Source organism: Pyxicephalus adspersus, chromosome 5, assembly GCF_032062135.1.
Source record: "Pyxicephalus adspersus chromosome 5, UCB_Pads_2.0, whole genome shotgun sequence".
NCBI lineage: Eukaryota > Metazoa > Chordata > Amphibia > Anura > Pyxicephalidae > Pyxicephalus > Pyxicephalus adspersus.
In genome coordinates this window covers 53,368,873-53,394,992 of record NC_092862.1, presented here as the reverse complement: position 1 = coordinate 53,394,992, position 26,120 = coordinate 53,368,873, and the positions used below count along the sequence as shown (strand labels likewise).

The following is a 26,120-nucleotide window of genomic DNA, read 5'->3' as shown; positions in this document are numbered from 1 at the left end:
TCAGTGATTGAGATTACATGTTGATGGACAAGCTACAAGTTTGTAGGCCGAAAGTGACATAAGTTTTTTATCCCATTGCAGTTCAGGAATGCACAGTATACATAAAAGGGGCAACTCTTCTCTGAATTCAGAAGCAGTGCAGAATCACAGTAATACCATCACAGGGTGCTGTATGAGGTTGATGTCCTGTAAGCACGTATCTTTAGGATTTTGCAAGGGAAAGAAACTAAGTACTAATAACTTATAATTTAGTGCTGTGAGTTCATCTTCAGTGTTCAACCTAGAATTTGTAGGCTGGAGGTAGCCCCTGTATTGTGACCCAACTCTTCAGTAACCACACAAAATCAGCCTGGTTCTTACTGAAAAGTGTCAGGTGCACCCAGCTAAAAGGGGCTGGGGAGAACACTGTACTTTAATAACCTTTTGTTTTACTACACTACATTCACATCCTCTGAAGCTCAATTTCAGCTTCAGCAGCGTACCTATAAGACTGTAATATGAAACAGGCCACGAGCATGAGATCGCATGCACTCCCCACACAGACGCACTATAGCACTGGCAGGAGAATGTAAGCATGTGTGCATAATGCCAATCAAGAGGCTTCATGCTTGAATGATCACCAATATAGCCAAAAAAAAACAGAATATTCAGTTAAACTTGCTAAATAATAACAAAGTTTTATTTAGGCTTAGGCTACGTACACACATCAGATGATTCTCGTCCATTTATCGCTTCGGTGCTAGGAGAATCTGGTGTGTGTCAAGCGGTCGTCTGACGTCACTCATGGGCCCATCCCGTGTTTGTGGCTGAGTCTACACGGACGTTTTCCCCAGTGTTTAACCTGAGCATTTAAAACCCCATGTTTGAAATTCCGATGCATTTCAATGGGCTAATCTACACCAGGGCGTTTCCTTGAGGCACGTTTATGAGCGTTATCTATAACGTTAAAAAATGAAAATGCGTGGTTAACGCTGGAAAAGGCCCAAAAACATGGGTAAACGCTTCCATTGATTTCAACAGGGCGTTTTCCCGCATATTATAAGCACTTGAAACGTAAGCACGTTAAACATGTGAAAACGCGGCAGGCCTTAAAACGCTAATATTAGTGCAGAAAACGCATAAACTCAGTAGGAACATTTACATGCGTTTTTAAAAATGTCAGTGTGGACCCAGCCTAAAGGAACACTTCTGGATGAGTTAACATTTTTAACTGAATGAGAAAGCCTATAAATGCTTCCATTAAAATAATGGGGTCTACAAGCATTTAAAAATGGAAGCATATATGAGCATTTATAGAACTCATACAAACCCAGCAAGGAGCATTCCCTTAAACACTCAAAAACATGCCTCCTACAAAGCCCCTACTCCAAGCAACGAAGCAGGAGGTACCAAGCTAAAGTACAGCTCTAGTTAGGTACATCTGTGGACAGTAAAGACTGCAGATGATCTGGTTACATTCTGGGGAGATATACAGATGTTGGTAGTCCCCTATATCAAGCATTCTGCACACCTTACAATGAGGACAACATGACAAAATGTTGAATTATCTGTCCAGATCACCCACTACTATGTTTTTTTAAGCATAGAAAAAGTATTTGGCTAGGTCTCCGCTATTGAGGGATAGGTTTGTGGTTGCAAGCATCCTTGAACGCTACTTGTTGTAAGACATCTTTTGACGGTAAATGGCTGTATCATGGGTTTCTCTCACTTCACACCTAAGAAAAGAAGCTGGAAATTGTACATTTTACACTTTTTTACTTCTACTGAGGAACTTGTAGGGCACATCAGAAAACACAAATCTCCTGCACAATTTATTATATGGGAGAGACCTTTCTAAAGCAGAATGACTGCTCTGCTGCTATGTGTACCTATACAACTTCAGGACTTCACCTTTGTTTGATTAGTTTAGATCAACCTACAAATGTCTTTTTGGTTATTTATTGTACTGCATTTATTGGTACTTATTGTATTGCAGTGCTCAACCCAGAAATTTTTTTAAGCCGGGTGGGAAGAAATTGTAGGTGGGTGGCAGCCCCTGTATTGTGACCAAACTCTTTAGTAACCACCGAAAAACAGCCGAGTGGGTGCTGAAAAGTGCGGGGTGGTGCGCCCAGTTAAGAGGGCCTGGGGAGAACTCTGCTCTGTGATAGGTTCCAACTAGGCACCAGGCTAATTATCTGTGAAGAACAGGATAAGCATAATGTTATAGTAAGAATGTGTACCAGCTGCATACATTTCAAATTTTTGCATAGTTTACAAAACTAGATCATATCAGCCTTGATCTTCTACCAGCTGTCTGCTCAGCATAGCAATGGGTTTATAACCAAAATTATAGGGGTGTTCTCCTCAGCCTCTTTTAGCTGGGCGCAACAGACTTTTTTTCAATAACCAACTAAGAAGCTGGGTCACAATACAGGGGCCTCATTCTGCCTATAGCTTCTTCCCATGCAGCCTAAAAAAATTCTGAGGGGGATTACTGGTTATAGCATTTTTTCTTATTCTACAAGGAATGCTTTTTTTCTGCAGTTTTGGTCTCAGACATAAATTAACCTCAGCTGTCATCTCCTTTCTTCCACTTGGTTACAAAGCTTCATTGAAGGTGCCTTTTAAGATCCTTTAACAGAAGCTGGAAACTGTAATCTATTATTATTTACTACGATAGAGTTATGTCATGGATCACTTGCTCATTGACGCTCAAAAGTTAACTTGCAGGTCCTCATTCCTCGGTGCTTCAGGAAGATGTGACGAGATCAGCGATAGAATCCATCACCTTAAGTTACATTACAGGACATGATGGCTTGGGATACACATCATGATATAAGGGGAATGGGATTATAGATCATTTGCTTTAATCAATTTGAACTAGATTCAAAAGGCAGAAAAAATAAACAGATATTTGGTGGGCCACATGTAGCTTTAGATACCCAGATCTTTGACTTTGAGCCTAGTACACTCTTGGTTACCTTTATGAACCACGTTGCAGAAAAGAGATAATTACTTAGATGGGACCACTCTGGTGAGGCACAGCTGTCTCTCAAAGACCATAGTCAATTCTATACATAAGTGGGCCTTCCAAAATTATTAGTATTCTGCATGAATTCTAAACATGGCACATATAAAGCAAAGTATCACTGTTATCAGACCACTTTTTAATCTCCAGTAACATGATTTTTTTTCTAAAGTACAAGATGTAATTAGTTTTCTTGCAGCATAAGGAGGATCATGTCTGAGTCTCCTGTCTCCAGAGCTCAGATTGCAACTTTGTAACTTTGCAGAAGTTAAAGTCAGATCAGATCTATACAACCACCAGAAATACACTAAATGTGTCACTTCTCAGACAGTTCCTAAGGCTACGCACACACATTAGACTTTTGTCGATGGAAAGGATCTAAAGGAAAGACTAAAAGATGCATGAATGAGCACTTTAAATACATTTTGCTCTATGGAGAGGGGAGGGGGGAGAACAAGCTTGCAGCATCCACTGCGCTCTTCCCCTTTCATTTACTAGCATTACGGTCGTCCGCCAAGACAGATCCATGAACAATGTCAGACGGCCATTGTACACACATCAGATTCTCGTTTGATACTAGCCCTAAAACGATAATCGGACAAGAATCACCTGCCGTGTGTACGCAGCCTTAGTCTACAAGGCTGCTGCAGTGTCTATATGATGTCTGAATAAAGATGGCACTGTCATAGGAAATTACTGTGATCTCTATAAAAGATAATAAATACCATGTTACACGTTATTTATAACCAACGCACTTCAACATACCTGTTGCTGGATCTGCTTTACGTATCTGGAATTTGAGTTTTGATATTGTTAGGATATGAATTTTGTGTTACTATCTCTATTTGTGATGCCATTTCTTCCTAATGACTGTCACATCAAAACTCTCAGCTAGGTCCATACTTAAGGAGTCTGAATATTTAACTCCTGCCACCACACGCCATAACACACCACTCTTTACACCAGAAACGGCTCAAAATATTCATCTGGAAAAACGACACTTCTGGCTTGTTATTCGTGCTGATCCCCCACCTCAAAACTTTTATGGGGTACGGTGTTTGGCTTATGTCATACTAGTCAAATGCTCTGGATGGATTAGCTAGAGGCCATATCCAATAAAACGTTGTCCATAGAGATGCAGGTAGACAAGTGTGAGGTGTAAATGTTAAATGAAAATCCTGTTTGTACAGTAATTTTGCCCATTTACAAGGTGTGGTATAAGATTAAAAAAAGTGTGAAAAATTGTTCATCTGATCATGTGAAAAATAATTTCCAGTTCACTTTTCCTGAATTATTTGCACCTAAATGAATAACTGAAATACATTTTTACACATTTTTTTTAAAGTCCAAATACTGGAAAAATGTACTACCCTCCCCCACCTACTTTGCCCGGTCTGCTGTCCAATTCCCTTGCTGGTGACATTCCATAGCGTGGAGGACCAGCAATGCAGCCGTGTTTACAGATCTGTTAGTGTAAAGCCCCACTGTCACATGACATGTTCCTTCTGTTCTGTAATTTCATGTCATTTGTATAATTATCTCTTTCTGAAAAATCACTCCACACGTATGCCAATTACACATCATCTGCAACTTAAATCCAGGCATTGGAAGGCATCTGCTTGACACAACAACTGGGTCCCCATGAAAAGAGAACTCAGCATAACACTGTCCGTTCAACCCAGATTTTTTTTAAAGCCAGATAGAAAGAAGCAGCCACTGTAGTGTGACCCAACTATTCACTAACAACCCAAATACAGCCGCATGGTTACTGAAAAGTGTTGGGTGGTGCGCCCAGCTAAAAGGGGTTGGGAAGAACACTGCTGTAGGTATGTATGCTATCCTGAATCCATCTAGCAGTCACACATGCAAGATCCAAAGTTTGTTTTATTTATAGTTTGTAAGAGCATTCACACTTCAAACTTATGTCCACAGGAGAAAAAGAAGCAAAAGTACCAGATATAATCCTAACAAAATCAACAAACATCAGACAAAATCAGGACAGCAATAAGTCCAAACTACTCCAAGAACGATCAGTCTATGGTGACTGCTACCAGCATATTTCATGCAGAAAAGGATCTGATGATAAATGGATAATCAGCGATCAAGAATTTGCTGTGCACAAAACTTAATAAACAATTCAACAAAGTGAGTGAATATTCTCCAACTCTTTAGTAAATCAGCTATTACATAAAACAACACAAAACAAACCGGCTTCTCCTGTACTTATACACAGATGATATTTTTATGTACATTTTTATTTAGATTTAGTGCCGTAATTTCTGTAAGATACAACTTATAAAACAATGATTAATTCCCCACAAATTACTGGGAATAAATCCAGAGCCATTAGTAGCATTGTGCATGAGATCATAACCGGTAACCGTAACCAGCACCTAAACAATTGGCAGTCTATGTTGGGTTATATTGCAGCTGAATGTGCTGGCTGCATTTGTTTTCATTTTTTCCCCGCTCATCCTTACCTGATGACCCTGCAAGTAATACACGTCCTGTCCTTCACCAGTCACTCCTCCTGACCAAGAAAAGTGTTCTGGTTCCTGGCACAAAGAACGTTTGTAGATTGATGACTGATCAATCTGCCCCCGGAGTATATGGCACCCGAGCCTTGTGCTTCTCATCGCTCTGTGGAAGGCGGCACACTTCTAGAGGCATTCATAGTTTATGGATGTGATATCCCATAGTGAGCATGTGTGGAAGATGGGGATATACTGGAGAAAAAAAATCAATGATATAGCTGACTGGTGTTGGATTCGGATGAAACTGCAAGGTGCTGCCAAGATGTAACCAGGAACAACTGGAGAACTACTAATCCCATTATGGCATCCACTTCCTGTGTATTATAGGCACCTGACTGGTATTATTAGGGTGGCAAGGGAAGAAGAGGGCAAAGGTTGACATGATAGTAACTACTGTCTCAAAAGGGTGGTATTGGTGGGGTGGCAGGCTGGGGGTAGGGAAAAACAATGGCTGGCATGCTGGAACCCATAGTCCTCCCAGGTTGGTATTGGTGGACAGGGCAGAGGTTATCATACCGGTACCTGGTGACATGTATTGCATTCTAGGAATAGTGTAAGGTAGAGGCTGGCATTCTGATATCTGTAGTCCACCAGGCTAGCATGCTGGTACCTGTAGTGCCCCCAGGTAGGCATATGGTATAGGCAGCCATGCTGGTACCTGTAGTGCCAATAGGTAGGCATATAGCATTGGCTGGCATACTGATACCTGTAGTGCCCCCCAGGTAGGCATATAGTATAGGCTGGCATGCTGGTACCTGTAGCGGCCCCAGGTAGGCATACAGTATAGGCAGCCATGCTGGTACCTGTAGTGCCAATAGGTAGGCATATAGCATTGGCTGGCATACTGATCCATGTAATCCTTCTAGGCTGGGAGTAGAATGGTAAAGGGGGAGTAGAAGGAAGGGACATGGAACTCATTAACAGTAAGAAGTAAATGAGGAGCACAGGATGCTCATTGCTGCCTACACCGTGCTGCTCGCACAGCCTGGCCCCCAATAGGTACACAGGGGCCCCATGATCTTCAGGTATAAATAAATACAACAGGAATGTCCTTGTCCTGATTGGATAGCTGAAGTTTGCGCAGCTTTACTGGACTCACTGAACCTTCTTCCAATTTGTCATAGAACTTACCAACCTAAATGCAATAATATACAGAAACAAACTGGAGCCACAAAGCTCAGTGCAGCACTATAAACATGTCCCATACAGTAACTCCACACACACTGCCAACCAGGACAATGCCACTCCCTGCTGTAATGCTAGCACTCTACCTGTCCTGTAATCCTGCTGCTTGGTGACTTCGCAGTATAGAAGTCGGGACAGGTTCATCACCTATTTCATGCTGGAAACACTTCGCAGCCTGTTCCTCCACAGAGCCAAGCCTCGCTCTGACAACCAGCGGCCAGGCCTCGTTCTGAGATGCAGAAACCAAGCCTCGTTTTCAACTCTGCTTCATATTCTACAAATACCAGTCCTCGTTCTGGAAATCAGAGTCAACCCTCGATTTGAAACGCATAATTCAAGCCTCGTCTCCAATTCATCTCAATATGTTGCTAAATCCAAGTCTCAGTCTGCACAAACCAAGCCTCGTTTCCGGTTTCCCTCCACATTCGTACAGTATCTCGTGTTTAGGTCACATGGGATAGTTTCTAATTTCCCTATCCTCGTTTTAACCCGCCCACCTGTTGCGTTTACAGACTGGTGAGGAGGTGACGTATTATAGGGACGTGGCTGTGTGTGTGGGGGTGTGAACATAAGTGTGCTTCTACTGCCTGCCTATAGGTGGGGATGTCTGAGCCACTTTGTGCAGTGTGTATTGTTATTAATATTATTATTATTTTTATTATTATAATTATTAATATTATTATTAAACAGGATTTTTGTAGTGCCATTATATTACGCAACGCTATACATTTACCCCCCTAGCGATATACCCGAGTGTGGCTTGGGGTGTATTTTACATGCATAATCAGTATTCCTGAGTCACACTCGGGATCGCTTTTAACGAAAAAAACATCACTAGTCTTGTTCTGACGCTTTCCTCCCGGCGCCCTGCTGGTCCCCCCCCCCAATTCCTGGGGACATGTCCTTCCTCCTCGATCTCCAGCCAGCGTATGCAGCGACGATCTCCGGGGTTTCCCGGTGACATTGGTGTGTGCGCGAGGGTCAGCGGGAAATTTAACTAATTTTGTATTGGATTCAATACAAAATAGCTGTATTGAGTCCAATACAAAGAAATATTCATATAATATATATATAATTATATTAAACATGCTACTGTACAGTTATATTACATGTTTAAATATTTTTTTTATTTTTTTTTAACAAATTTTGTTTTTGTTATTTAAAGTTTTTTTAAAGTATTAAAGTTTTGATTTGTTTTGTTATTTAAAGTTTATTATTGAATTTGGTAAATTTTCTTAAATATCAGTGAGTTATGCCTAAGAATTATAGCCTACAATGAAAAATAAATTTCCATGCAAATAATTGTACGGCTTTTGCATGGAAATTTGGACAGAATTAGACCGCTAGGGGGGTTAAATTGGATGAATGTATAATATCCTCTGCAGGGGCAGAGTGCAGTCATTTTAATAAATAAATGGCAGGTGTAATAGCCAGGCTCATCCAGCAGGGGAGCCAGGTGCAAGAGACAGATCAGGCTTGCCCACAACAAGGAAGTCAGAGGCATCAAACTACATCACACCTGGCACCTGGCTTCCTATCTTGCTTAGCTTACCTTTGCTGTTTCAGGCTGAAAGCTGCATTTGCACATGGCTACCTGGCAAGGAGTCAGATACAAAGGTGTGCTGGACAAATAAGACCTAGGTTCTGGTGGCTGATCACCTGTGCCAGCAAGGGAGCCAGGTGCACATGTTGTGCCAGGCTCCTCTATTCCTTGCTGATCCACCACTTGCATCTGGATCTCTTTACTGTTATAAAGCTTTTTCAAAATTTTGGGGGACTCCTTTGACGCATATATATACATCTCTGTATTTCAATTTTGTTTATTGAGTTTTTCAACAAGAAATTTTAACAGACATTTGTACATATAACAACAGTAATATCCTTTAGGGATAATAAAATACAAAAGTGTGGGCTCCTGAGTAACAAAGAACCAAACAAACAGGTTACCAAACAAATTAAACAATACAGGGAAAACGGGACAACAGAACCGATATCGGACAGTTAATTCTACTATTGATGGGCCATATCCCCCATCCTATCAAAAAATGGTTGTGTTTACCAAAGAGGCTGGAATAGGCTTCCAATTGCATTGAAGTTTAAGATTCAACGTGATCAGGACTATGGATACAAAGGGGGATAAAGGGGGGGAAGGAGATTTTCAAACAACCAAGTGTTTGGTAGGACTATTTCCCCTAAGCAAGATGGGGCTATCAATGACGTGATACCCACTAGTTCCATATCCACTCACATTTTTCTAATTTGTCAGTGAGAATGCTAGTGGGCTTGTCATTAACCATGATCAAGTTTAGCTTTGCTCCTATTGGTTCCATTGGGATGTCAACCTGCCTAACCTTTGCTAGTGAGATACGTGCAGCTAGCGGTATTAACCTCCCTGGCAGTATGACTATTTTTAAATGTCAAAGCGGTACATTTGACATTTAAAAATACTTGGTATTTTAAATTTCCCACCAGGTCCCGCCACCCCTAGCGCATGCCGCCACATGTACACACACACATGCATGCCCACCCGGCATCTGCATCTCCTGGTCTCACATCCCCGACGTTCACACACCGAGAGGCCAAGAGGACACAAATGCTTAGCGGACATTGCTGGAGGATGCTGCGGGCTCGTAGGGACAAGGTAAGCCCTCGAATCCACCCTGAATGTGGCTTGGGGTTACTGCTTTCTGTGCTGAAAATTACCCCCAGACACACTGCCAGGGAGATTAATCTAATTCTTTTTCTAGAATGTGAGGGAAGTGGTTTATCGAGTTTGCTAAATAGAGCTGTTTCTGGTGATTTAACCATCTTGATTATTAACTATATCCAAATATGTTTTATCGTACCCCTTTCTGCATTTCCTCTAAAACATAGTGGGGACGAGGAAGGCTTATATTTCATATTTTCAAACCCACTATTTGTCCCCCTACTTGTTGTTTTGATATGAATTGTTCTATTTACAAGCCCTCTATTCTATTCATTTCCTTAGGATTCTTTAAAGTTTCTGACATAAATGCCAAAAAAGTTCTCAATGTTTCCAAGGAGCTATTTATGTACAGCGTTGTATAATATGTTGGTGCTATATAAATACTGTTTATTAATAATAAGGGGAAACATCAAGGCTTAATTCTCATGTAGTGAGTAGCTCTCGTTTACTTACATAAAATAGTTGTATGATTCTCTTCCTCATTATATCTATCTTTAATATCCGATTCCCCATTATCATCGTAATAATATTATCATGTATTTAGTCCATGGTCATGTCCATAGCTGTCCCTCAGAGGAGCTCACAGTGTATTGTCCCTAATTTAGTGGAAAGCCCTGTACTGGCGTCCGATAGAGGTCAGGGAGTTGTCACTGGAAGCCATCTTTAGTGATTGTTTCCAATGAGAGATGAATGAACGTGCACTGTACACAATGAAGTGGGGAGGACAAGGAGTGAACAGCGATCCTTCCCAATCATTGACTCCCGATCCACCACAGTGAATTTACTAATGACATTGAGGATTACTGTACACATGCAGATGTCTACCCAAGATGAACATAACTGCAGCGTATCATGCAACAATTATCTGACGTGTGTGGATAGCTTAAGGCCAATTCTTTGTTGGGAGAGCCAATTAAGCTACCATTATGTTTTGAAGATGAAGTAGGAAATCCACGCAAACAGAGAACATACAAACCCCATACAAATCATGACCAGGCTGAGGCTGGACCCCGGGACCATAGTATTGATAGGTGAATGTCAGCAGTATTCTTTCAGCACCTGGGGTACTGCATGTGTTTACCGGTAGTTACTAGTTTGCACTGTGGGGTAACATTGTGTATTTAAATGTCTACACGGTGCCAGGATCATTCATTTTTTTAGTGGCTGCGGAGGTTGAAAAAGTGAGGCATGTACAGGTAACCTTTTCCATACAGGTAATTACAAGCAACCCGCACAGGTTTATAATTGTGTGACAGCACATGGATGCCTATTGACATTAGCAGATAGTAGATGATGTACGGGTGTGTTTAGTCTTCTATATCAAAAGTTATATACCAGGTGCAGCCACATGGGATTAAATAAGTGTAGCATGGAGGCTCTCAAAGCCACAAATTTGCCATAAGTGCTAAGTTTTGAAATCAACAGGTTGCACCTTCATATAACCATGCATACATTAAGAAAGTGCTGTTTGATTTCCTGCAGTTTGTTGCTGCATACTGCCTTGGGTAATCTTGTGCCTTTTTTCATAACCTGCTTAAGTTGCCCAGTATGTCCTTTGTCATTAGTGACCTGTCATAGACACATTGGGCCTGATTTATTAAAACTCTCCAAGACTGGAGAGGATACACTTTCATCGGTGAACCTGGGTGATCCAACAAACCTGAAATGGATCTTGTCCAGGATTGAAAACATTTGCTAACAAATAGCAAATGACTTTAGGAAATCCATTGCAGGTTTGCTGGATCACCGAGCTTTACCAAATAAAAGTGTATCCTCTCCAGTCTGGGCCATCTGTTAAAAGCAGCCATCCTTAGATGGCCAGACTCTAGGGGTTCTATTTATAAATGATTCCCCTTTCAATTCAATTTAGATTTGTTCAAAATTTTCACTTATACAGATTGCATGATAGTGATGCAGTTTTGAACTTGACCACTAGGTGGCAGAACGAGTGATAATTATTACTTTCAATATTATTATTAATATTATAAATAATAAAAAACAGGATTTAACCTCCTAGCCGTTAAGCCCGACCTTCGTACGGGCAAAAAAAATGGCTAGGATGGTTAACCCCGAGTTTTTTCCCATCCTTACTTACCTGGTCCCGCTGTGCTCATCCAGCGTCGTGTTCGTGTTCCAGCGTCGTCCTCCGTCGATCGTCGTCCGTCGATCTCCCTCTCCAGCGTCGGGGGCCTTCGTCGGGTGCCAGCGGGACTGGGGCCGGAACACAAGATGCCGGCCGGCTTCTTACCTGGTCCCGCTGATCGTCCACGTCCTTCTTCCAGCGCCAGATGATCTCTGAAATGAGAAGCCGTCCGGCGGAGAAAAAAAAAACGGACGGCTTCTCCCTGCGTGCGTGATGACGTCGGCGCGTGTGCGGGAAATTCAAATTGAAACTCTTTTTTTTTTAATTCAATACAAACTCCTGTATCCAATCCAATACAAAATAATTCAAATAATTACAAAGTATATAACTGGTAAATTCAAACTGTCATTTTGTATTGGATTGAATACAAACTCCCTATCCAATCCAATACAAAAAATAAAAAAAAATAAAATAAAAGTAAATAACTTGGAAATTCAAATTTATATTTTGTATTTGATTGGATACAAACTTGCGTATCCAATCCAATACAAAATAATATAAAATTAATACAAAGTACCGTATTTTTCGGACCATAAGACGCACTTTTTTCCCCCCAGAAGTGGGGGGAAAAAGTCCCTGCGTCTTATGGTCCAAATGTAGCCTCTGTGCCCGGGCCGTCTCTCCGGTATCCTCCCCAGCCGCTGTCCCGTCCCCCCTGTGTAGCCCCCCCTCCGGCTTTTCTCCTGTCCAGCGCGGCCAGAGTGACTGTGACTCCTGTCACTCTGGTATCTTGCGTCCTCCCACTCTCAGCATGATTGGCTGACAAAGTCATGCTGGGAGCAGGAAAGCACACACATACACAACACACGTACACAACACAAAGTAAACAAATGTTATATTGCAATCCGATTGTCATACATAGTATGACAATCGGATTACAACTGAAAGGAAATACTCACCCAGGTGTCCGCAGCTCTGCTTGCTGCTGGCATCTTGCAGAGAGAAGTATAGAATAATGCAGAAATCCTGCATTATGCTATGTATCTCTCCACACATGCCAGCAGCTTCCAGCCTCCGTATCTGTCTCTGTCTGTGTGAGCACGCAGGGAAATCCCCCCCCTCACATCACTCCGGAGGATGAGTCATCTTCCAGTGATGTGATTGGTGAAATATGGGGGTGTGTCAGGGAGGGAAATTTAAAGGCAGATTACAATGTAATCTGCTTTTAAATGGTTTTTACAGTACAAAAACACCACACAACATAAAAATAAAAGTACCGTACATTTTGATTTTATTTTTAGATTACATTGTTGTCTATTATTTCATTATTGTTTTAAATTATTATTTATATTTATGTATTATATTATAATTTATGATTTTAATATAATAAATAAATATAAATAATGTTAATAATGGTTCTAAATGCTGCTGTTTACTTTACAGGGTTGATTACATGTGTTTATGACTGTGCTGTTGGTTTTTAATGCACATAAAATATTTTAGGACACTATTTGTTTCAGAATATTTTTTTCTTCATTTCCCTTCTCTAAAAACTGGTGCGTCTTATGGTCCAGTGCGTCTTATGGTCCGAAAAATACGGTACATAACTGGTAAATTCAAACGCTCATTTTGTATTGGATTGAATACAAACTCCAGTATCCAATCCAATACAAAAAAATTAAAAAAAAATAAAATAAAAGTAAATACATTTTTTATATTCATATTATCTACTAGAACCCCTGTTCGGACATATTTCTGTAAGTTACAGGTCTACAATTTAAAAAAAAAAATTCATGAAAAACAGTGGATCACTTTTGGTACAGAAATCTAGACCTCAGTGTAACGCCCAGGTGGTTAACTAAAATGAGAGTTGCCTGGAGGTCAACAGCCCGCCCAACCATGGCACAGTGGTTTCGAATTATTAACAAAATGATGCTTATGGAAGACCCTACCGCAGGCCTCCATGATAGAGATGAGAAGTTTGAAATCACGTAGTACGTAGTAGAAAGTGTTTCTTTATTCCCCTGACTATGGGTGATAGATCTATCCTGGATAGGAAAAACCTTATGAGATTATTGTAAACTTCAGTAATGTATGTTTTCAAAACGGATTGTGTCATATGACCCACAGATTTATATTATTATTTATGATTTATTATTCTTCTATGTGAGATACACTGTAGAACATGTGCACCAGTCAGATGGATATTTTGCCTTTGCAGTAAATTATTGATGTAACCATTGAAGATACCTTTTTGCCATACTTTTTGTTGTATGTTTGTTCTTGAAAACACAAAAATAAAGAATGTTGTAAAAAGAACTGAAATGAGAAGTGTAAAGAGATTAAACCGTTTGTCAGCCAATTTCAGATGAATTGATTGGGGAATTATTTATTAACAGAGCCCTAGAATTCTCGTTTGTGGTACTTCTGTAGTGAGTCTTCCCTGAAAGGGCAAATGTAGCCAGGAAGTAGGGCTATAAAACATTAACTATTTATTGATGGTTAGCATTTTCACATTTAATGTATATATTCCTGTGACTATGGTACAGCACCTACATAGTTAAAGAATGTTGCTATGTAATTGTTTGTATGTAATGAAATATCTCATCTCAGCATTTATTTGCAAAATGTATTTATTTGAACACATGGTCCCATGCTGATATTGTAACTAGTAATGTATAATCCATATTTACATTCCTTTTGTACTTATACCTTATATCACAAAGCGCAGTAAATAATGAGTGCTTGACATAAGTATCAAAATGAGTTGTAAAACCATCCAGATATATTGTCAATTTATAAGGTTTCCTTGAATATATAACAGCTGAAAAAATGGCTTAATACTGACATTTGTAAAAGTTAAAGCTAATCAGAATGGAGTATGAACATTCCATATGTTACATATTCACTAGACTGCTTTGAATAACTTGTGATAATAAATGAAAAGGAGACATGCATAAAACTATCTAATGATATTGATGCTGTATAGATGATTTTAAATCATAGAAAAACTGGTTGCAGCAACTTGTAGCATTAGCCATGGTCCCGGGAAATGTTCAGACAAGTGGGATTTCTTGAAGGAAAGATGCATATAATTTTGTTCCTTCAATGTAGTTGTACCTAAAAAGAAATATAAAAAAAAAAATATATATATAATTGCAATTACATTTATTACTTAAAAACAACCTACAACAGTCATATTCTTGTCACTTCACGTTTTTGAATATTGTCTTGAGTGTAATAACCTTTCAGGACATTTTATATGTTAATGGTAATATCTGAAAAAAAATTTAAAAATGTATTTAAAAAGAAAGTTTACTTTAATATGTTAGTGATCTTTTGTAGGGATCTCAATGTTCAGTTCGTTATTATAACTATACCTATTTCACATTTCCTTTAGTGTTTGTGGATCTGTGAGGAGACATGATATATGCAGCTAACTGTTTGGTTGCCATTAGGCTTCACAATTGCTGAATTGAGAAGAAGTGTGTTTAACTTGTATAAATAAGCACTAATTATTATATTTCACTGATGCTGTGGTTGGACCAACTTTTCCCCAACTGTTCCATGTGTGGTGTATCTGTACTGTCCTCAGCTATTGGTCAAATATGAATGGGGAGATTTGTATTTCTTTGAATTTTATTCATGTCAATTGTTTTGTTGAGTCTGATATGCCCTGTTTTACTCCTGAAGTGACAGACATTATGGTCTGTGAAGCGCGTTGAGAAATTCAGACTACCAAATGATTGATGTTTTGTTTTTTCATACGCACTATTGCCTTGTGTTGAGGTCCTTTCTTATCTTTTTTTGTATATGGATTTAAATATGTATGTATGTATGTCCCTGGTATCTTCTTTTTCTTCTACAATAATGAATTAATGGGAGGTGGCATTTATTCATAAGTGTTTGTTTGATAGAGTACAACACACAGAAGAAATCTATTTTACATTTCTAGCAATTATCTTCTATATTCTTTTTTCTATTTCTTTTTTTCTTAGGTTATGTGATAACTCCAAATCTCTATGGTCATGTGCTACAAAATTAATTGGAACTTCCACCTTATTTACTAAGCTATGTGGAAAGCACTTTGCAAAATGAACATTCACGTCTGATTCACTGTTTTCAGTATTAATGTGAGATCAGAGGGAGGAACTAGCAGATTGATGCTCCTGATCGATTCCCCAATAAACTTTAGGCTACAATTTCTTTCTAACACAGCAACTTTTAATGGTATGGCCTTCAGGAATGGTGTATGTATGTACAGGCATGTGCTTGGATGAAAACATTTTATAATGTTACATTCTCTCCTTAACTTTTTTTTCCTACCTGAGACTCCCAACCCCTAAAATCATGCCTTTATCTATTTAATGTCCAAATTACCTTTTAGTTTAAAAAGGTAAATATATTAGAAAAGATGTGCTCCCTATTCTGTGAAATCCCTAGGTATATTTAAAATGAAATCTGCAAACAAATTATAATGTGACTTAATTGCTGTTAAACCATGTATCAATTATGTAAAAGTATTTACCCAAACTGGAAATAAAGTTCCCTTTTAGCACTTTTAACCCTTTCTTCTGTCTTGCCCTCCTAATCCTCAATGTCTCTGGTTGTTGTCTACGGAATGCTTTAGTAATTGCTGATACACACACGCCTAGTCTAGTTTGCAGCTTTGAGTTACTTTTTTCTATAAACTATATTTTATATAGGACTTATCTCAAGCCAGAGATATACCAACTTACTTGCTTATCTTCTCATTCTGTCCATGGGGAGCATCATCTGAACCACCAATTCCAAGTAACATGACTGGTTTACCTAAAATTTCCTCAAACCTTTTGGCTATTGGAATAGTTCCTCCAGCACGGATCATGTCTGCATCAGTGTTAAACACTAGAAGGCAGAAATAGATCGGAAAATACCAACATTAAACAGAATTGTAAAAACAGTATTATTCTATTTAGTTCGTAGAATTTTGATGGTGTTCATATGATTAACCAAATTTAGATAGACTGCCTTACAACCTTTTATGCACCAAATAGATATTGAAACATGTACTATATGTACTATAATAAACTGGGGAACCGATTCTTATTATTTGTAGTATCACATAGTTTATGCAAAAGTAGCATACTTAACAATATTAACTCCTGAAATGAAATTTATTTCATACAGGTCTCAGAGGTTCTCCTGGTCTTCTTTCAGGTCTAAAGAACAAAAGTTCTGTCCCCCACCTATTCGTATTGGATACCACCATTTTGCTTCTTACACAGTATAGAGACAGTAAAGTACAATCTATTAGTCTCTGCAGGAAGAGCATGTTTGAGGTTCTATAAGTGGATTATAATAAGGATCACTGCTTTTAGGCTTGCCCCAATGGCATCAGTTTGAGATACTCAAAACCTATCGACACCTCCATCTTACCTGCAGCTGATTATCATTTAAATTGGTTTTGCATTTCAAATTTAATTCCCATATAAATCCAATTTAAAGTGTGCAAAACCCACACAGGTCCTTTTGTTTAAAATAGATGGGGGTGGGTATTCATTGCAACTTTTTAATTTTTTATGTAAACCTATTAGTGCATCTAATACATTTAAAACGTTAAATGTCTAAGCTGGAGTATTTTAGGTATTTTAATCCGCATTCAAAGTACCAGTAAGTATGTACTGTACACTCATATACAAAAATAAATATCTTGCTGGTTAAAACTTTCTATTTTCATTTCTTGTACCTTTTGTGACTGCGTTCCGTGCAGCTACATATAGAGGGCCATTCATATCTGCAATCCAAGGCTGGGCTCCAATAACCATGGATACTTTCATTTTATTTGGACTGTTTCGTTCAGAGAATTTATTTTCCAAGTAATCTGTTACCTAAAAAAATAAAACAAGAAATCATTTCATTATTTATTTGCTACAAACATAAAAGTTCATGTAAGGTGCTATCATATACTGGGCCTTGGATAATGAACCTATTCAGCTTCACAAGAATCCATCTTCCCACACAGACTTTTCACCTAATGAGGTATCACCTCTAACATTTCAGGGTGAGAAGTTTTATGAAAATATGAAATATTGCTTAGGAATATTTCTCATCATCATTCTCATCATCTCTCATTTTCAGCCAGCAGGCAGTTTTTTTTATCTTTATCTTTATCTGTGTCTTAAAAAAAAAAAGCCAGGCGTTTACAATGCTCAGTAGCTGCAGTTCACTGCTTTTTATTTTTTATTGGTAGTGATAAATTAACTGCATACAATGTTGGGTTTATATCTCAGTGATTCCAATGAATTGCAGCCCACCTTAATTTGCTTTTTTAGTGTTCAAAGCTAGCCAGAAAATCACCAGCTAATGACTACATTTAAAGTAAAAATAAAGTTTGAATTAAAAAATATATATATATATTTCCTGCCAGATTGGGTTAAACCCTCACCCATCCCACGGTGTGTGTCACCTGTTTCCAGAATCTTCAAACACTAAGCTGGATTCTGCATCAAACACAAGAGTGTTTGATGTCTGATCCTCCTCTGTGCATTATTCTGCCATCATTATATCACTACAGGACACTGTAATAATGTAGTATCTGTATGTATTTTGGAAACATTCTGGAGAAATTTCAAACAAGTACGTATTTATTTTATACCGCAGAACTGACATAGCATGCCTCTTCAATACAGCTTTACTGTGCAGTAAATGGAGTGACTGCTTGCAGCTTTTTAAGTTTTAATTCTGCTTTAAACAGACCTTACTTTCAGTTGAGTAAAGATTCATGTGACAGCAAATCAGTGCAAACATCTACATTTGGCATATAATTATGATTAGAAGCAGGCACATATGACAGTGTTTAGGCTTAAGCTACGTACACACGTCAGATTTTTATCGCCCGATAATCGGCATCGGCCAATTATCGGGCGAAACTCTGCCGTGTGTACAGTCGGTGTCGTCCATCGTCCGGACGACCGACCTGCCGGATCCACGGACGATGGACGACAGCCGATCCTAATGAAAGGGAAGGGGAGAGCGCGCAGCAGGGTGCCGCTCCGTCGCTCTCCCCCTCCCCTCTCCATAGAGCATGAACGGTGCTGTATGTACAGCACCGTTCATGCATCGTGCAGTCCCTTGTCGTTGGAAAGGATCGTGAAAGATCCTTTCCAACGACAAAAATTGGCAGTGTGTACGCAGCTTTAATTTGCTGCTCTAGCCCTCTAATAAATTATTGTAGGTGTACTGGCTACTGCTTCTAAATACTGGATTACATTGAGGGATTTATCAGGGTTTTTAAACAGAAAACACTATGAATGAGAATGTAGGCCTGGGTATAAGAGAATGCATACTGTAAGTGGTGTATCCTTCACCATTGCCTCATATTGTTTAAAAGATAATGTTGTCTGAGCATAGGTCTGCTTTATTACAGCAGCAGCTGATCTTCTCATGTCAGCAATTTGTATCTGCCCTAAAAAGAACTGGAGTCCACTATACCAAACTCAACTATGTATAATCAAACTAGTTATATAACTGGGTATATATTTAAAACTGGAAAAAAGGTAAAGGTGACCATTGTCAGGGTGTCAACTAGACTGCAACATTTTTAAAAGACAGCCAATGCCTATGTATTTTTTTCATTATATTCTCAGCTACAATTACCAAAACGTGTGACATGTTAGACCATTTGATATCTTGTACATGTATGTCATTGGTTAAATATTGAGAAACATAAATAAAATAAAGCAACTAAGGGCAGAAGGGGTAAATTATTGTAACGTAAGAAGTTAAATGGGAACACATCTTAATTAAAAAAAAAAAAAAATGTTTATGTGTGGTCACTTTAACTGTAACTCCTATCATCCCATGTATGTAAATCTTTGTGATCATTCAACTAAGATTGTGCTTGCTTTCATGCCGACACTTGCTGCAGTCTTGTGCACTATGCCCGTTCAGACTCACAGAAGGCAATGTACTGTATTGGAAATGTGAAGTGGTTAAAGCATATTTTATGATTCATATGATATCATTATATTTGATACTGCTACATTTAATAAGGAATTCAGCTACCAGCTTTCAGAATTCACCTGAATCTAAACCTAGTTGATACACTGAATAAAGTCATAAATTTAAGTAATGCAAGTACTATGACATGTTTCATTTTATGAATATTATGGTTCATACCATTTTTTTGCTTACCTGTTTTTCTATAAGAGATGGATTCATATTTGGAACTTGACGAATTGAGAATTTGGCTATAACTTTTGCAGGAATTACAGTTTTTGTTCCTGATCCAGAGAAAGCTCCTTCAATGCCATGAATTGATAAAGAAGGATAACGCCATCTGTGCATGAGTATTTCTTCCTGCAAATGCATACACGAAAGAATGAACATTGAAATAGCAAAACTGATGTAACCTTAATTTTAAATGTAAGTAACTATACCACTCCAGTGCAATGTATTACAAGCTAAAGCACCTTTGTATATACAGCATATCTGTTAAGGAGAAACTATACACATTTTCCAACTACCAATCATTTGTTATTTATAAGCAGGTATAAAAGAAATGTAATGGTAAAAAGAAGGAACTTATTGGCAGTGGCGTCTTCTGATAATGAAGGCCCACCACTGGGACTTGCATCCCTTGGTACAATACGTACAATCACCTTACCAATGAGCGTTTAGCCAACCCAGGGACCACTGTGTGTGCCCCTCCAAGTAGTCAGAGTGCTGCTTGACTTAACACAAAATTGCCACAGCTAGTACAGAAGAGGATGCTTGGCAGCTACAAGGAGGAAATCCCCCTGTAGAGGGGGCAGATACAAGACCAGTCACCAGACACAATGAAAGTGAGAAGCAGTGACCAGTCTTGCTTAAGGTAATGCTTAATTACTGCACAGGAAACACACAAGTACACCAAGAATCTAATAATGCACATGTCTGTTGTGTTTAGAACATATTTACGTATACTTAAGTTCAGCTTTAATTAATAGGAAGGCCAAGGTACCATCCTTAAATGGACACCATGCTTGAGTAAGCCTCACACTGGAGCCAAATTTTTTTTTTAAATTTATTCTGCAAATGTTTTGCCTACAGTGGTTCCTCCTTTTCCCCTATATCAACATGCTAATGCTATTTGTAAATAAAATGTTTCATATTTAATTGCATACCATATTTTAGACTTGACAACATAATTTGGTTTTTGCTTTCATCTTCCTCAATATAAGATCATGAAGATCTTTAGTGGTGGGAGGGGCCTACAGGGTGCCATGCATAGCTCTCTGATAACATCACAGCACCCTGCCTCCTGCAGACCGTGCAAGGTAACACCCACATGTGTTAGTAGGCCTCCATGGAAATAAAAAGGAGCAGGCCAGGGACAATGGGCAGTGAGTGGAAAAGGGCTGAATAATAATGATCAGCCAGAAATCTGACTTTGATGCAACTTCTAATGCACACTTTAAGAAGCTGACCTTGTGAACCGTTTTTGCAGTTTAAATATGTAAATCTCACTTGCCTTTGTGTCATGCAGAAGTTGTTTTACTCCTGTATCAGCTTGCATATCATCAAGACTAAATTCAAGATTTTTGTATAATTCCTTTTCTTGTTCTGTAAGTGGTACCACATCATCATAAACACCTGGGATCAGGATTTTACCTTTGACATCCACAAGCTGACCTACAAAAATTGATGGATTTGGTTAGATTGCAGAGTAAGCAGTACATTGTAGAACACCATTTTTTTCCCTAAAACTAATCATGTACATTTCTGTGCTAAACATTTTTTGTCAATTTTGGCTGGGTTGGTAAGATTATTTTACCCAGTTAAACAGAATATTTTTGAGAATACCAAAGTTTATGCCTAGGAAAAGTACAATCTTAGGAGGCTTCACTTCTCTCTGTCTAATCATTCAAGAGATGATGTCTTTTTATACACTTGAGTTTATCAATGACAGGTTACATCTAATTGTCAGCGGTCAGTAAATTTTTAGTGACAAATCAAAAAAAAAGCAGATAATAAATTGCTTGTTTGACATAAAGTTTCTAAAGAGACATCTGTCATACCTCTAAGCCTGTGTTTTTATTTTCCTATCTCAAAAGAACAATGAAAAACAGATCAGCACTATTATCAGCAATAATATCCTCTGGCTATTTTTTTCACTTGTTTTTCATTTTCCTGGCTCTACAACCTCATGATGTCCCAGTATCAGGCTGCTAAATAATCTAAATAAAACTAAAAAAAACAAAAAGAACACCCCTACTTTCACAGATCCTTCCATCCCTCTGGAGATTTTCTGGATTGGGTTTATGTAAGATAAAATTTTAGTTTAGGTCGGCTTTAATGTTTAATGATCATAGAAACAGAATAGTTACATATGCATTGAATGGTGAAGTAAACATATTAGCTATATTAAATATTACCTAGTAAATAAATTAGGTCACTCATTGCTTCATAAACAGTTCCTCCAAAGCCTCCAGAGTGTAGGTCACGTTTTGCACCTTCAACCTGTACAACAAAAGACAACAGAAGTTATATTCTAGCAGTGAGTTCAGCATGAAACTTAAAGTGCAAATCTCCTCTAGGTTTTGTTCACTGCCCTAGTACCCAAAATAGTCACTTGGACAAAAAGTTTACTATTGAAAAATGAAATTGTGAAGCCTAGAGAATTATGAGGTGGGAGAGAATGCAGAGACGCTGGGCAAGAGCTGGTTATTTTTTGGTCCAACAATTTTTATTTAAATCAAGACAGATTTTGTCTATGACAGCAGCTGATGCTCCCAGGCCAACTTCTCTGGCCAATCATTTTTTTCCCCCAAAAAATAAGCTTGGGTGAACTGACAATATAATGATGTGACATGATTATAATGACATGGCATCCAAATAGTATTGTGTCAACTTTGATCAACCTAAATGCTTTCATGACTTAATAGTAAATCTAGAATACCATACCTCTAGCATAAAGTAGCAGTTTCCTCTTGCTCCATAAGTGATGCCTGGTTTAGTACTAAGCCAGGGAGTATCCGTCACCACAATGTAGTCAACATCGGAGAAAAAGGTGTCCTTTTTGTCTTCAACAAGTTTTTCAAGACCTTGGGACCCGACTTCTTCCATTCCCTCAATCACAAGCTTCACATTTACTGGTAGACCCTGAAACAACATTGCAGTACTGAATTATCTGTTCACATACATTGTTTAAAAGATTCATCCAGTCATTTCTGTAATTTAACTTGCTGCTGTGTTAATTCTCATAGAACCCAGCATAGGGATTCCCCCCACCCCACAAGGTCTTTACTATCTATCTTGTCAAGCTAAAATACTTTCTTTTTTCAATTTAATTTCTGTCTTATAATTAAGTGTTAGCTAGTTCATATTTGTGGTAGTAAATTACAGGAAGATTGTGGAAGTATTATCTGGTATACATACTAAATATACATACAAATTTCTTAACAGATTCCACAGCATGCAGCAATGCCAGAACTTGTCCTTTGTCATCGGAAGTGCCTCTGCCAAACAGGTTACCTTAAAAAAAACATGAATATATTTATAAATAAAAAGTATAAATAAATAATACAATGGACATACAATGTCTTGGAATTGGTATGTAGTCCGAGATCTTGATCTGCATGCTTGTCAGGTCAGTAGCCAAGCCAGTATTGAAGTCAGGGTATCAGCAGGAGCCAGGCAGCATTTTTTAAAGCAGAGGTTAACTAAAGAAGCTACCAGCTACCTGTTTAAACCATAATTTAATTTTACTTTCCAAAAGTATGTAATATTTCACATGGTTCTGACTTTTCTTCGGTAATTTAGGTACAATGTTCCTCAGTAAAAATTCTAGTTTGTAAGCTCTTTGGGGCAGGGTGCTCTCCTCCTGTATCACTGGCTGTATTATTCTGTCATTTGCAATCCCTATTTAATGTACAGCGCTGCGTAATATGTTGGCACTATAAAAATTCCTGTTTATTATTATTAATAATAACATGAGTGATGAGAGGACTTACCATTGGTCTCTTGCAGAGTATATGGTTCTGTTTTCCAGCCATCATCTTTCTTTGCAGGTTGCACATCCATATGTCCATAGAAACACACAGTAGGCTTGTCTTTATCATTTCCAATTTGTGCAAGAATAACTGGTGGCAGTGGGAGTTTTACACCAGGGGAATACTATAACAAATACATTTGAAAACAAACTATTACCAGAATCTGATTACAGTTTTTATTTTTTTTGTATAATGCACAATATATGGGTTTTTAAAGTAATAGTTAGGTATACTACATATATAGCAAAAAGTTAGCACACTCAGCTTTTGACCTTTTATACCAATTGCTTTAAATATCTGTAGGTTTATTCTATAATTTATTTGTATACATTTGCTTTTTAATGTTTTGTACTTGTAATGTGTTGTGAGATATGTTACCTCTTGTTCACCAATTTTTGCCATCTCCACTTCTCCACCTATATTCAAAATGTAATCCTTTGTAATTTCCATCATTTGATTAACTTGGTCTCTCTTTGAAGGGTCACTGGAGTCACTTTCTATTGCCACCCAGTTCTTCAGTCGCTAAATAAATAAAAGAAAACAATGTCTTTATGTACTGTCCGGAATGCACTTTTTAAAAATAATTTTTATTTGAGGATGGTAAAACAACAGATGCTTAAAAATTAACATGAATCTAGACCTATGATTAAAAGCGACAATGGGCCTGATTTAATAAAGCTCTACAAGGCTGGAGCGGATACACTTTCATCACTGAACCTAAGCAATCCAGTAAACCTGGAATGGATTTCTTAATGGTAACTTGCTATTTGTTAGCAAATGTTTTCAATCCTGGACCAGATCCAATAAATCAGGCCCAATATATAAGAAAACAATGATACAGATTATTAAAATCAAGAAACAAAACATTCTTTGGAAATCCCAAATTAACATCAGACACCATTTACATAATCACAAATAACAGGAAGATCATTTGGAAAGCGATGCACTTTTATACACAATGTGTGGATATGCGGAGTTTACCTGAATATATTCATTCTGTTGATCATTAATGTAATGAAATACGGCATCATTTTGTATAGGAGTAAGGAAAACGGGATCACTTAGCAAAGACAAGAGAGATAGTATGAAAAGCTGCAAGAGAAAAAAAAATACATTACAAATTGGAACATAGCAAGTGTGACAAAATGTTTGGATGAAACATCTTGGCCAGTAAACTGCTACTGTTTTTAGAAAAAAATTGGTCAGTATGTAGCAATACCCCATCTCAAGGTAAACCATCTTAGACTTCAGCTGGCTACTAGTATGGGGCCAAAATGTCAATAGTTTGGTTTATTTTTTAAAAAATATCACATTAAATGATACAAAAATAACAAATTAATAATATATAAGCTAGCTACAACTTTTTGTTGTGTTTTTCAATCAAAACATGGAACTAATGTACAGTTACGAACAATCCTTTAGTCATCTGACTATAGGAAGTAACATATCTTACTGAATTATGACTACAGGACAGAAGAGTGATGTAGTCACCAGCAGTTGAACCAAAGCCTTTGACAGGGGGACCACTCCTATATATATTAAGTGACAGTGGAAGTGGTTGAAACCTAAACCCATATTAATCATATATATTGACTACTAGGTCCAAGAGGGCCCTGTACAACTGGTATGAATGCCCCTGGTACAATTGTAATTACAAAGCATTCATAAATAATTCCTGATACTCAGGAATTGAGTCACCTATCCTCAGGCAAACATTCTGTATTCCTTATGTTAGCAATACCTTGCTTGTAAGCATACAATGAACAAGTTAAAAAGGTAAGGATGCAAACTTTGTATTTTAGCTTTATATTTGTAGAACAAAGCAGCACTGTTAAACATGCCTAACTATGCGAACAAACCTAAGACCAGTATGAGATCAGCCCTATAAATCCTTTTTAAAGGTTTAAGGTGACCTGTAGGCTAATGTTTTCAACAGTCTACCTACTACATCATTTAAACATTTATTACAATACTTAGCACAGGTAAGTAAAACACAAAAGTAGTTTTTAAATTGCTTACCATGGTAATGTGGAAAGGTGGTCCCATCTCAGTGTACTGTTAGTGGCCCCCTGCACACTGGCTGTTGGTAAAGTTGCTCCAGGTTATAAAGGGGTGAGAATAGCCACTCCTACATGCCAGTCCTCTCCCAGCCCTTTGTTTGCAGCCCTAATGAAGTGTGTTTAGTAAAGTTAAAGCCTTGGTTAATGATACATGCAAAGTAAATATGAAGTTTGTAACACCTATGTATTCTTAAGATAATTTTGGTTTGTTTTGCTCTGTAGTATTCTTCATTTTAAACTACTCTGCAGTACTGATTTACCTATCAGAAATATTGAACATCAGAACTAACATCCCAAGTATCTCTAATTCTGCTGAATAGCAAATTTGGTTACATTTTGATTTTTTTAATCCTAGACTCTCCATTTGCATCATAAAGATGTCCATCTGCATAGACATCTTAAAGAACACTGGGAAAATATTGCAATAATAGGAAAAATATTAATAATATTGATACTAAAATAAAATAGAAATTAAAAACAAACCTTGAGTTTTTAAATGATCTGAGTAGGCTAGTAGTTCAAAGCAA

General features: G+C 38.0%; 2 protein-coding genes across 4 annotated transcripts in view; both read right to left on the bottom strand.

The window, feature by feature from the left end:
- Window positions 1-7,005, bottom strand: part of ZNF407 (zinc finger protein 407) — a 275,487-nt gene extending 268,482 nt beyond the window's left edge. For 2 of the 3 annotated variants that reach the window (XM_072411522.1, XM_072411521.1), the window contains exon 1: window positions 6,816-7,005. The gene's annotated coding sequence lies outside the window, so the exon portion shown is untranslated. The remainder of the gene's footprint in view (window positions 1-6,815) is intronic. The other variant, XM_072411523.1, reaches the window with a different exon arrangement.
- A 7,129-nt stretch (window positions 7,006-14,134) lies between these two features.
- On the bottom strand, window positions 14,135-25,699 carry LOC140330928 (cytosolic non-specific dipeptidase-like). The gene is made up of 12 exons (XM_072411520.1): window positions 25,553-25,699; window positions 24,515-24,625; window positions 23,912-24,055; window positions 23,495-23,657; window positions 22,933-23,015; window positions 22,446-22,643; window positions 21,917-22,001; window positions 21,009-21,173; window positions 19,695-19,855; window positions 17,248-17,389; window positions 16,259-16,406; window positions 14,135-14,639 (listed from the first exon to the last, which is right to left on the bottom strand). The coding sequence occupies exons 1-12, from the start codon at window positions 25,577-25,579 to the stop codon at window positions 14,576-14,578; spliced, it is 1,491 nt and encodes a 496-aa protein (XP_072267621.1). The 5' UTR covers window positions 25,580-25,699; the 3' UTR covers window positions 14,135-14,575.
- Between the last annotated feature and the right edge of the window lie 421 nt (window positions 25,700-26,120).